The 13,620-nt window shown below is 38.6% G+C and overlaps 1 protein-coding gene across 1 annotated transcript in view; it reads left to right on the forward strand.

The window, feature by feature from the left end:
• LMBRD1 (LMBR1 domain containing 1) overlaps positions 1-7,897 on the forward strand; it is a 50,415-nt gene extending 42,518 nt beyond the window's left edge. Inside the window, exons 14-16 of the mRNA XM_079970487.1 lie at positions 1,196-1,274; positions 6,417-6,508; positions 6,669-7,897. Coding sequence (XP_079826613.1) covers positions 1,196-1,274; positions 6,417-6,508; positions 6,669-6,788 — 291 coding nt within the window. The 3' untranslated portion in view covers positions 6,789-7,897. The remainder of the gene's footprint in view (positions 1-1,195; positions 1,275-6,416; positions 6,509-6,668) is intronic.
• Positions 7,898-13,620: the final 5,723 nt, after the last annotated feature.

Here is a 13,620-nt window from a genome sequence, read left to right on the forward strand (position 1 = left end):
CGTCCTGAGATAGATGGATGACAGCAACAATATTTTCACTGCTTAAAAAAAGTGATGCCAAAACACAAAGGACACATGCTGGAAGCTTGGGCTGAGTCTGGAACAGATTGAAGGAGCCATGGAACTGCTTCAGCACAGATCAAGCTCACAGCATCATTCAACTGGCTTCTAGCAGCTTCTAGCAGCACAGTTAATTGAGTTGAGCTGGGGCCATGCTGAAGCTATGCCATGACAACTATGTATTGGACATTGCACGGTAGTAGTGTATATTATTTGCTTGTTTTATTTTAATTGGTTTCTGTAGTAAAGCAACTCACATTCTCTTCCAATAAATGCTGTGGCCTGAGCCACAATATATTTATCTCTTTCCCAATCTGTTAGTCTCCAGATGGTGTTAGACTTCAACTCCCATCATCCCTGACCATTGACCGTGATAGTTGGGGCTGATGGGGATCTGTAGACCTAAACATCTGGTGGTCACCAGGTTGGACAAGTCTGGAATACTACTTTTGCAATAATTTTGCATAGTTTGTTCTTTTTCTATACGCAGCATGTTTTGCTGCTAACACTGGTAGTTGTATTCATCAATTTAGTCAGTTGCAATTTCACAAGGTTTTGCCTGTGCACTTTCAAGAGTATCTTTGCAATCATAAGGGCTAGGAACTTGCAGTATTTGCTTTTGTTTAGCTTCAACAACATAATACGGCGTTCTGCTCTTGAATGGAACTGTGGCATTCACACAGCTCTCTTTTGCCCTGGTCTAAAATATATTAGCATTCCAGGGACATTAAGAATCCTGATTAGTTAATTAAAGCAGATACTTGTCTTGATTGACAGGACAGTTGATTTTAGAAATGTTTGGTTATTTTAAGTTGGCATTTTATATTAATGTTGTCTTTTTGTTGCTTTACGGGCACCCTCTTTGGACAGACCTTGCCTGAAATTGTGTGATGATTCTTGTGTTTCTGATTTAATTAATAAATAGCTTACAGATTGCTTTACAAAACTTTTAATAACATTAACAATTTGAAATTTAGTTGTGGTTCTTCTGATAGTAAATGAAACCCAAATACCTCATTCACAAGCAAAACTAAGGAAAGAATTATTGTAGCCTGTTGTGCCAAAACAAAATAAATCATGTATCTGTAGTATTCATATTATAACTGTTTAATGAAATAATCTTCTCTCCACACAGAGTAATATGACAGTGGATGGACACTTGACAAATGTGACAACGTGGGTGCCTAAAGTTTGTGATGCAGATGCCCCTGCAAGTAAGACAACTTTGGATTCTACTCCAACACATTGTTAAAGTACCTTAAAAATACTTCTATCAGAACCACTGAAATTTAACTTAGCAACATTGAATACCTATTTGAAGGTCTTCCACAGACTTTAATGTACTGTATTTTTCTGTCTACAAGACAATGTTTCCTCCCCATTTTTTAAGTCAAAAATTGGAGGTGGTCTTATACATGGATTTATAGTCTTGGGTGAGCTGGCAGCTCCTGAGTCACTGATTGCCGAGAAGCTGGCTGGAGAGGCGAAGTGGTACCAAGGTGAGGAGGGAGCTCAGCCATCATGACTTAGTAGCCTTTGATAGTCCTGGGCACCATACAGTTGTCTAAACACATTTTAATTGTTCTCCTGTATTGGGGATGGCGAACCTTTGACCCTCATGCTCCAGCCACCATGGTCAACCATTTGGGATTGTGAGAGCTGAAGTTTAGTAATACCTGAAGGACCACAGTTTCATTACTGTTCCATATGCTTGATAATTTTATCTTTAATAGTGCTTTCCACTAGTTTGAGACATTAAGTTAACTTGCGTGAAATTTCATGCACCCCCATGCTACTTTGGCTGCTCTCTAGTCCTCTGGTACTAAGGCTGATCTTGAGGACAAATTGATATTTGTTGTTGAAAAATCAGCAATTTCATTTTGGAGTTCTTGAGATGTTTTAGGTGGACCCCATTCTTTTTTTCTATATGAGGCATTGCAATGAATTGGTGGCTTTCCTTTCTAAGCTGAATCTTTGACCAGCTAAGTTTCTAAAAGCCATGTTTTTAGTCAAATGAGTGAAAAAGTGATGAGAACTATTTCATCTATGCACTGCATTTCTGGTTTCTTACTCATTCTACCTGCTGGGCAGCCGCAGTATGCTCTTTTAATCCGGTCCCACCCCTTGTCACCTTCCACTCCAGTTCGCTTCTGCTCTGAAGTGAATTTTCTACATCTTTAAACATTAGCAGAACTTGAAGACTAAAAAATATGGAATAACGACTCTTTGGCATCTTTATCCTTAGCTAACAATCTGTAAAATTAATTGCTAAAATTAGACACTTAACACTTGCATATTTTTTTCAAATGATTTTTATTGAATTTGACAGAGCAGCTCTTCCAAGTACAGACAGAAAGCCAAAAAAAAAGATAATCTCCCACCGCACAATAAAATCCCCTAACACTGGTATATTTATGACATAGAAGAACTTGTGCTTCTACCAGAAATATGTGTTGTCAGTTTCAGAGTCATTCAATAATAAATTGCAAATTGATAGTTTTCTCTCCTTTTTGCTCTCAGACTCTTTTGTTAGTCAGTGGATGAAAGATGGAAAAGAAGACATTTAGGCTGGGCCTCTCTCCTGAAGTTTTGGGAAATTATAGGTTAAAGAACGTCCATTTCTCTGTTTAAAGATTAGTAGACTTTGATCCACAGTATCTGAGAATTGCAGCTAACAAATCCTTTATACCTTAATACACTTCACATTATGGAATCTTCATACATTAGCTGTTTCTGCATTTAGGAGAGCATTTATCTTTGCTCATTTTAATGTACTGCCTTTTGCGCTGTTAAGTTGGCAATTCAACATGATCCTGGTTAATGAACAGTTTTGTTTTTGTGGAGCTGGAGCAATAGATTCTGTTGATCATATTCCTCTGCACTGTAACTTATATAGTGAGTGTATATAGTACAGTTTATGAAGAACTCTTCCAGGAAAATCTCCCAAAGAGCCTGTACTGTTCTGCTTAAGGGATGCTTACTTTTATATTGCTGGTAGGGTTGCAAAAACTTTTCTCATTCAGTGCCGATCAGGAGAAATTTACTGCTAGCTGCTGCTGCTTCTTCTTCAGAGAGAGAAGTATATTTATATGCATCTGTTTTTACAAGGTGTATTTTTAATTTGTGTACTTAATTTTCTTGGTGTGTGTGACCATAATAAATAATTCAATTCAGGACGTGAGTTGTATTGCATAATGCCTGGCAAATATTATTGCCGCTCTAGAGAAGTAACAAAGACATTGTAAGTGTAGAGCTAAGGTACTGAACGAGTGTCATGTTTCATTATGATATTTCATGAAGGTCAAACAGGTCCAAAATTTCTACTATAATTTGTTTAGTCAGATTACTGTAGAGAGCCATCTGTAGGTCTGTTTGTTACTCTTTAATTCAGGTGAGCAGCTGGAGGGGTTGCAGATGGTGCTAAAAATGTGCTGTCCTGATCTACTAATTAAATGTTTTATTTCCTTTTCTCACATTGGCCATAGTGGCTGACAACGTAGGAAACCTTTTTCACAGACCAGTTAGATCTATGCCTATATTTTGGTTTTGTCTTTTTTAGATTTTTTTATTTTTAAAATCACTTGTCTTTCACCTTTCAACTCTCAAAATGGCTCTCAGTTTGTCTTGCAAACCAAATAATACAATACAATACAATATACACAATAAACAATACGATACAGTACGAAAGAAATGGGGAGCATTACAAAATAGAGCAAAACCAAACCTATTTTGCAGGCAAGAATCTAATGCTGCTCAAAGGCCTGGCAGAACAAAAAGGTTTAACTGCTCACCTAAATCTCTCTCATATACACACAAAAGCATACACACATGTATGCCAACTGAACATCCCTTGGGCTGGAATTCCACAACCAGGGTGCTGCAACCAAGAAGGCCTGGTCAGTTTACTATGTTAGTCATCCCTCAAAAATTCTGTAGCGAGAACGTTTGGGTATTATTTTTATGCTTGCATTTGATGAAATAGTTGTGAGATGTTCATGAAAGGACCACTATGCCAGAAATCTTTGTTTGATGAGGCTCCGGTTACCACAAAGATACTGAAAGTATCCTGGAAAATGGAGTAATGAGGTCTTGTGGGGCTAGCTGGATTAGGAGCCCAGCACGTTCATTGACCAGAAACAAAAAAATTGCAGATCTCCCTCTTCATTTGGGGGTGGGGAATGACAGCATAAGGCTAGCTGACACAACTGTCGAGTGTAAGGTGTTTAAAATTTACTCTGTTATGGAAATTTGCAATTCAGGAGAACTTGATTCTCCCTAATCTAAATGGGCACTTGTTCTAAGTAGCATTGCCAAGAATAGGAGTTAGAGAACTGCTTGGGGATACCCAATCTGTTCTCTAGAACTAATTGCAGCGTTGAATTAGATCTAATTGGGAAAATGTCCACTTTGTAGTGATTGCTACACTAAATCACTCTTCTGCCTAATACTGCTCGTTATATAGAAATCATTGGAAAGCTTGAAATGTTTTGAATAACATACTATATGTGAATGGTATTAGTCTTGCAGTCTAAGATCTGTGTTGGAGAAATACCAGTCTTTCTTACATTAAGCCTTCTGTTAAGAGCCTCACTTTTCTGTGGTGTGTTTCAGTATGTGAAAAGTAAGTGACAGCTCATCTAGAACAGTCTTTTCCAGCATGTTTCCACCATGTATTAATGAAATTATGCTGTGCCATATCTTTCTGACTTAGCTCCTATATATGAACTTCTGCATTTCAGGACAGTACTGTAACTCCTAAATGCTGTTTTGAATGTTGCCTATCTGGTATTCTACATCTGATTTTAAAATGCGCTTCTGAAAGAAGAGACCCTAACAACATTCAGGCATGGTTCATACCAATGTAAAGCATTCCATATTCCTTGAGAAAGCCTCCTTAACAGATTTCTTTTCTGGATTCGTCTTCTTTCACTGAGACTTCAAAGCCAGATGTGTCAAACAATCATTCCTACATATTTGCTCCTGTAGTTCAAAGTCATCAAGTCTCCAGAGAAACTTTTTCTGGAAAACACATCCCCACCTTCCTCTGTAGATATTGCTGGTATTCCTGGCTTGGTAGACATAGGGTTTTGCATAGTCTGAGAAGCACATCTGTACTTTGACCTAGTTTCACAAAATCTTCTTCTTCAGCAGTTCAGGTTGTCTTATTATAAGTCCTCTTCTTGTTCAGGTCTACTAAATAGTACTTTGCAAAATATCCTAGTAGTAAATATGTTGTGGTGAGTTTAAGGGAAACCTCTGCAATGTTGAGATGCAAACTAGGCAAAAACGAGAAATAAATTCTCAAGTTAATTTTTTCTTGTTTTCCATGACAAATCCTGCTTTCTTACTCCCCCCCCCCCATCTGCATCCATTATGACCCTGAACATTGCCCAACAGCTTTGGAAACCAGTTTGGGTGCATATTAGTTTAATACAAACCATGTTGGAGTAATGCTGAAGGATGGTTAACATAGAAGACAGGTAGTCAATGTGATGCCTTCCAGATATTCTTAGACTCTAGGCTCCATCAGCTCCAGCCAGCATGCCTAATGATCGGAGATGGAGGAAGTTGTAGCTTAACAATAGCTTGGGGTCTGAAATCATGTTGGTGTGTTAAAAATGGGAGCCCCCACAAGTTCATTTATAGCACAGTTTGTTATTTTTCTTCCCATTTAATGGCTTAATTGGGAACAAGTGTGTATGTGTAAACTTCCTTTGAAAGCTATTGTAAGAAAATATGCATATCTTTAATTTGTAAGTAAAGGAAGGAAGCAGAAGAAAGTAGAACACTTGGTAGATGTCACTTGGTTCTGCTGATTGTACCCTTTAATTTAGGAAGGTAGTAGAGATGAGCGCCACAACCCAAGAGTCGGTCACAACTGGACCTAATGATCAGGGGTCCCTTTACCTTTTTAAAAAACCAAATCTTGCTTGTGAGATGTAGCTGGGCCTTATTGTAATCTCCTAGCAATGTCCAGTAAAAAAAATCCAGAACACTTTTCATAGGAAGGGGCAAGTTTTATTCAATTTTCATATTCACTTCAAATACAAGAGTGCAAGAGTCCATATGAGGTTTTGAAAAATGTAAATGCATTCTAAGATTTTGATCAAACAAAACTGACTGTATTGGTATAAAATATGAACATTGATTTCTTCTTTGAAATAAAAAAAATGTCTTAGTACTTAATAAATTTATGTGATAGTGGTACCTTCAATTTTAAAGTAACTGTATTTTATTTTTAAGAGAACCCATGCATGTTTTAGCAGTTGTGACTTTTTAAAGCAGTGTATTCCCTAAAATTAATAACATTTTTTTTGCCACACACTTTTAAGTTTTGTTCTTTTCTTTTCTTCCAGATGAATGCACTGTTACTCGGACTTACCTGTTCCTTCACCAGTTTTGGTTCTTCAGTGCTGCATATTACTTTGGCAATTGGGCGTTCATTGCAGTAAGTAAACTTATTTGGAGGTCATTATAAATCCAACTGAACCTTTTAACATAATTGCAATTATCATATCATTTGATACACAGCAATGTTGCCTGACTCTAAATCTGTTACTCCCTTGAACTGATCACGAATAATGCATTATACTGATTTAAATTCACAGGTTTTCTTAATTGGATTAATTGTGTCATGCTGCAAAGGGAAAAAATCTGTTATTGAAGGTGAAGTGGATGAAGATGATTCAGATATAAGTGATGACGAGCCATCCCTCTATTATGGTTGACAGCCCATAAGTTCTGAAGGTTAAAGCATGCAATTTAAAACTGTGAAAATGCCACCATTGGACTTTACTCTCGGAAAAGTTCACATATTTGCCAATGTGGAAAATGAAATCTTTAAGTATACTATTGTATTATAGTTAAGCTAATATGTACATATATAGTCACAAAGGAGCTAATTTTATGAAGGAATGATTAAACAGTACTATAATTTTTTTCCAATATGCACTCTGCGGTCATTATGTTAGTTGCCTTTTTGCTGGTCTTGAGTTTTAAATTACTTTATGCCTGATTCAATTTGACAGTGCTGAAAAGTTAATATAATCAAATTGATAAATGCTTCTTACAGGAACGCCAAGTTTAAAGTGCAGTGCTTTTTGATTGTACAATTAATATTTAGAACACACTAAATATTTTACGTAACAGCAGCTGTAATCATCATTGTCAAATGTTGGGTTATTGCTGATTTCGGTGAGAGGCCAAATAATAATAACAACAGGATGTAGTGAGATGGGGAGCAGCACCTGGGCTTCCATTTCCCTCCTTTGTCTCCTGCAAAATTATCTAGTAGAATACAAGTGCCCTGGGAGAGCCTTGTCTTATTAAAACATTAGTTTTTCTGTAACCCAGTTATGAAGAATGGGATTGTAACAGGGTTAACGAAATTCCACATTCAAATGAATGTGGGATCTCCAGGTTTAGCTCTTACTATGCACAGTGATACAGACAGGTGAGAGAGGATCAATGTTTCTCTCAGTCTTGCTATTCATGGCAGGGGTGGGCTGGAGACAGCAGTATTATCTTGATGAATATATCCAGATGTTTCCCTGTAAAAGCGGAGAGAGGCAAAACTTTATTCTTTCTCCATGGTGTAAACTTAACAGTATATGAATTTTAAAATAAGTTGAAAAATTAAACACCTAGGTTAGTTACTATTATTTGCTATGCCCTAACTTAAATATTTTGATGTAGTTTTTTAATTAATAACTGTTGAAATTTGTATCCCTTGCCATTTTGTTCAGTTATACCTAAATGCAATGCATAAACATTTAAAATCATGCAAAGACTTTTTCCTGTATCATTTTGTAAAATAAACTAATCGGGATCTTACTGACATGTATCTTTTCCATATTTTTGTAACCTAAACGTTATTACAAAATAAGTAATCTTTACTGTTCCTTGACTCGGCTGCCATTCATTAAATGATTGCAGTTAAACAAGCCAAATATTTGTGAATTAGTTTTCCTGGCTGCAGCACTTTTCTATATTGGCTCAGTGAATATTTTGTGAAATATTTAATGCTGATCATTGTTTCAATATTTGACATTAAGACGTTTTGGTTTAACCCCGGTTAGTACTTATATTGCCAGTTAATAGAAGTGTTGTTTTCTGTTCTCAAAACAGTGGCTTACAAGAAAGCAAAATGCTGAGTTTAGCATGCTTTTGGAGAATCACAGCCTCTTTAATTTTCTGTCTTATCACAGTATAGTAAAGCAGCTTTTTCTATGCTGCTTTGCTTTCTATAACCGGATTTATCTCCCTTTGGCCACAGCCAGCATAGCCAGTGATCAGGTATAATGGGAGTTGGGGTACAGTGACAATTGGGAGGGCTTCATGTTTTGCCTATCAATGAGTTTTTAAAGAAGTTTAATTCATAGGCTTCTCATCCTTATGATGAGAGCGCATGACGGACCTCGTCACCAGTTCTCCTTTTTCTGTGAACCGTCCCTTGGATCTTTCCGGGCCCCAAGCTGTTATTTGTCACTGCTCAATGTCCCACCCTTGCATTGTGGTGTTCCTCTTCTGTCGTTAGATGTATTGGTTTTTATGCTTCTGTGCTTTTTATGTTTGTACATATTTTATGGGCTAATAGCCGTAAATAAAGATTGATTGATTGATAGGCTTCTCAAGTATGCAGGGGTCTGTATAAGCTGTTGCATGCAGAATGACCCATTTACTTCAGGAGCAAACTTTCTTTTTTTGGTCTTTCCATTGAAAAGAACAGGAGGTATATTGTGCTTCAAAGTCTCTCTGCTTTACACACTTTTGGTATCTCTCTAATGAACTTCCAGGTAGTCTAAAAATACCTGTGCTTCTCTCTCCATGACTGACACTCAGTTTCCTAGGTTCTTCTTACCTGTATAAAGCTTAAATGACATTTATCTGAGCTATGCTCACAATTCCAAATCGGTCCATATTTTTCTCTTTCACTTTGCTGCTACAAAACACTGGTTTTGTTGCATAGTTGCAACTGCAGAGTCCACCACCACTTCCTCAATCTCCCAATATATCCTTCAGATTTTTTTTAGAACAGTGCCTTTCTTCTTTGAGAGCCAAAGATAATATGTGAAACAGCCTTTAATTATTTTTATTGTTTGCTTGCTTGGTTCTAAGGCTTCATCATTCATTGGCTTTCTAATGTTTTTGCATCTTTCAGCAGCATCACCCTGAATTTCTTTGTGTGTGTTCCTACCCTATATTTGTTAATATGCACCTTCAAAAGATGCTAATGCCTTCCATATGCATTTTTTTCTCATCAAAATTTGATAGGGACAAAGTTAGCCAATACAATACCTGCTGAAACAAAATCATTAAGAACAACTTGTAGGGTTTTGTTCAAAGAACAAATTCCAAGATTCTAAGTTTATTTCAAAGAATAAGCTTTGGGAAGTCTTCTGGCTTCATTTAACGTTTGTTGTCATAGAAAATAACTTGACTGGAAGCCACCCACCAACTCTGTGAAAGGGTCATATATCTTGTGTGTCTTTTTGAAATAAGGTGATTCCATGAGAGACTCATTTCGTGATGTCTGTTTAAACTTGGTTCCATGATTCTGTACAAACAGTAAGAGTACAGACTTTTTATTCCTTGGAGTCTCCACAATTTTTTTAGGTAATGCATAACTGTGACTTAAGGCGCTGAGAGAATGAAGTGGGAAAGGAAGTTCTGTTGCCCAAGCACAAATCCTTGTGCTAACATAACTAGTTTGTTGGATCTCTCCCGTAGCCTTTCCTGTCCCTTGCTCTCCACTTTTAAGAGTGAGAGGGAAGAAGAAGAAAAAACAAATACTTGATGTGCCAAGAACAGTCATGGAAAGCAACCCACGCTTTAGCTTGGAATTAGTGAAGGGCTGTGCTAGTCTCAAGCCACGGGTGTGACAATTAGGGTTCCTTTTGACTGGACCAAACACTCTTGGGGTGGGGGAAGTAACCTTCATGGCTCATAGCAGGATATTTGCAGAATAATCAAGCAATGCCTGCTCCTATGTTGCTTGTGTACTCTACATATTTCATTAGCACTGACCAGATGCACAGAAGCTTTTAAATTCAGTCAGAGAAGACTGGCAGAGTAGTCATGGAAGGTACATGTAAAGGAATGTTGGCAGGCACATGTAAATGAATCTCAGAACCTGCCTGGTGCAATATTAATGTGCATGAACTCTGCTGTTGAAAAGTAAGGAAATGTAGCTTTTCCAGATGACTAGAGTAGAACAAACTTTGCCTCCTTATTTTAAAATGCATAACCTTATTATGTTTGCCTGAGTGGCTTTTGAGATCACAGTGCGGGAAATAATGAACCACAAACAAGTACGTTGGCTTTTAGTATTAAGAAGCAGCCATTAGTGCAATAATAAGTGAGGCTTCTCTAAAAGGCTTGGCAAGAGGATTAAAGCAAGTAACAGTTGTATTATTTCTGACTGGCATAGCTGCTGTCTTTACAGGAAAAAGGAACAAAGCCATATTGGGTATAATGACTGATGAATGACAAGCACAACAAAAATAAATTAAAACACGGAAAAAAATAACACTCAGGGGAAGACCCCCTCCTAGCCGTTATAGTGACACAAAATCATTAATAGGAATAATCTGATGTAGCGCAAGCATTTTCTAGAAACTGAGTGAGGAGTTCAGCTAAAAAGAGATGTGATTGTTTTTTTTAAAAATCACTAGGATGAATTCTTGGTACCTTCTATGGAAAAAATCAAATGAATGGGGCTATAGTTGATGCAGCAAAGTGTATGGTGAAATGTGAATGCACTGGTTTATATCTAGAATTGTGCTCAGCAAATGGAACATCCTTGGGTCTCTGCTCCCCTATGGCCCAAAAATTTTGTTCCAAGGGAATGGGGGTGCTTTGCCAAAGGAATATGGAGCATGGCGTGGGAGGGGGGCCCTACTACAGCAAGGAAGAGAAATCAGCAAAACCCTTCCACCCTCCTCTGCTTCCAAGTCCCGTGGAAGGAGGTTCCCCACTCATAGAAGGGCACCGTCTGATCCAACTCACTCAATAGTGGCTGCTGCTTGGGCAGGGCCACCATGTCCACCTTGGTATTGCTACAGATTACTCAAATGGCATTGGGAAAGGGTGGCAGTGAGGGGTGTAGCCTTACTCTTTGAACTTGATACTTGGAAGGTATGGTCAAGGAGGTGATTCTGGTTGTTCAGGGGTTACTCTCCTGTGTCTTGTGAGCGTTTTCAAAGATGCAGAGAGTCCAAGCCTTATTAAAGCAGGAGAGGAATGGGAAGTCAATGCAGGCACCAAAGAGTCAATGCAACAGGATCTTGGCAACCCATATTTAATGTAATGTTGCTGCCATGTTCTGTAGCTCCTGAAGCTTCTGGGCCATCACTAAGGGTGGTCCCAGAAGACCCCAGTGGGTAGTCTAGGCTCAAGGCAAGGAAGGCATTCATCAGGCTCTCCCCGGAACTTGTTCAGGTTTGTGGTCTTCCAAAACATAGGAGTTGGTAAGAGAGAGTGGAGTCCATGCCAGTCCTGTAACCTGGACTTCCAAGCACAGCTGCATAGCCAAGGCTATTTACAGCTACAGTTTTGAGATAATGGACATCTTTTATTCCAATCTATTCCCTCATGATAGATCGGGTCTGGGTTCAATATCAGTTGCATCTAGCCTCATCATGGCCAAGCACTGTGAGCAGCAAGGTTACACTGTAGCTGAATTAGATGGCAGCGAGGAAGACATGCCAAATTTATTGTCAAATCTTGCCTATTGATGACTTATTCATATAGAACCTGAAGCAGGGGTAAAGTAGAACTGTGTAAGATCCCAGGGGAGATGATGAACAATTTGCCTGCCATATCTGTCTGTCTGACCTTTATGCCGGAAATGAGCAGCATTGTTCTGGAGCAGATCCACAAATCTCTGTCAATCTTCAATACTTCATGATAAATGGCGCTGACGATCTAATGAGATCAATGGTGTGCAATTACCCCATCAATCTCTAGGCAAAGTCTTGTCAACTAAGGCTGTAAGAGTGCCATAATTGGGTCAAAAGTCAGATTGGTGTGAGGGTCCAGAAAATAAATAGCCCTGTGGAACTGGAAGAGAGCCACTGCTGTCCTCAGTGTTTTTCAGTCCTCCAAAAACTTACTATGGCATCTACGTCCAGGATAGATAGTTGTTGCTTTTTTGAAGAGGAGCAAAGTATCTGCAAATAGGCTTCTGAATTTCCTTGGATGCATATAGCCACTAAATGACCCTCTTTCACAGCTGCCTCTTACTAGCATGGATAGGCTTGCAAGTATTGCCCACAAGGCTCCAAGTACATTGTTTGCTTTAGGGGCAACGACTGTTTGAAACCAATTCAAATGAGCAGGAAAAGATTGAGCTTCAGGCTCTTAACTCTAAATTTGAAGCGGCAGTCCTGAGGTCAATCTGAATACAACCCATTTTGTTTGCAAAGTGAAACACAAACACATCAGAGTGTCCAGATGGAGGCAATAGTTCTTGCAGTCCTTTAAACTAGTCTTATATATTTGTAGAAAGAATGTTTGATTCAACAAAGCATTTTCTTTAATTTGATTCAGTGGCAAAAATCCCTCCAGGGCAGAATTGAGGCATAATATTAGGATGTTCTAAATGCCAAAAACCATAAGCACTATGGGGGCGGGGGGGGGGGGGGGAATAAAAACATAAACCAAAAAGATTTTAGTTATGTCTCACCTGGTGATATAGTTAACAGGACATCGTCCAAAATTAGGCAGAGGGTTTTCCTATTTTGGGTGATTTGCCCCTTCCCAGCAGACCCCAGCACTCTGTCCCGCACTGTGCAGAAGTCAGCCCTTGGCCAAATCCTGCAGAGAGAGGCTGTTAGGTTAACTTGCCACCTGCAACTTCTATCTTAGGATCTAGGCCTGCAGAATTTAGAAATTATAGAAATAATAGATTTCCCTTTTTTAAATCTTTCCACCCATGCAAATTTTAATGGCAAAGATTTAGCTCAATCAATAATACTTGTACATTTGTACAATTTTTGTAGCCAATTAGAAAAGGTGTCCCTGCAATTCCACCAAAGAATGGAATCAGTTTGCTTGCAGCTAGTCACCTTACACAAGTTAGATTCTCCATGTAAGAAAATAAAATTGGGCTGCGGCCAAGAAGGTGGTTTGTTCTTGCTCTCGATGAAGGGTGAGATCATAAATAACAGTGTGGGAAGATAAAACGAATGCAGCCAATGAAATACCCTGTTCTCTAAATATGACTTCAGAGCTCCATCTAGGGGAGAGAAGGCAGGATTGAAATGACTCCCACTTTTTCAGAAAGTGATTCAAATTCAATCTGTCACTACAGAAGTAGGCTGCACACACTAAATAAACTTAAAGCACCCCCTCCAAAGAATTCTGGGAACTGTTGCTTGTTAAGCGTGCTGGGAATTATACCTCTGTTATGGGTAAACTGTAGATCCCAGAATTCTTTTTTTTTTTGGGGGGGGGATGCTTCAAATATATGGTGGTTATGGAGCCCACAGGCTGTCCCATCCTTGTCCTAATACTATGAAGACATCGAGGGGAATGAGGCAAAACGTGAAAATGAGTCAG

The sequence above is a fragment of the Podarcis cretensis genome (genome assembly GCF_951804945.1).
Source record: "Podarcis cretensis genome assembly, chromosome: 3".
Taxonomy (NCBI): Eukaryota; Metazoa; Chordata; class Lepidosauria; order Squamata; family Lacertidae; genus Podarcis; species Podarcis cretensis.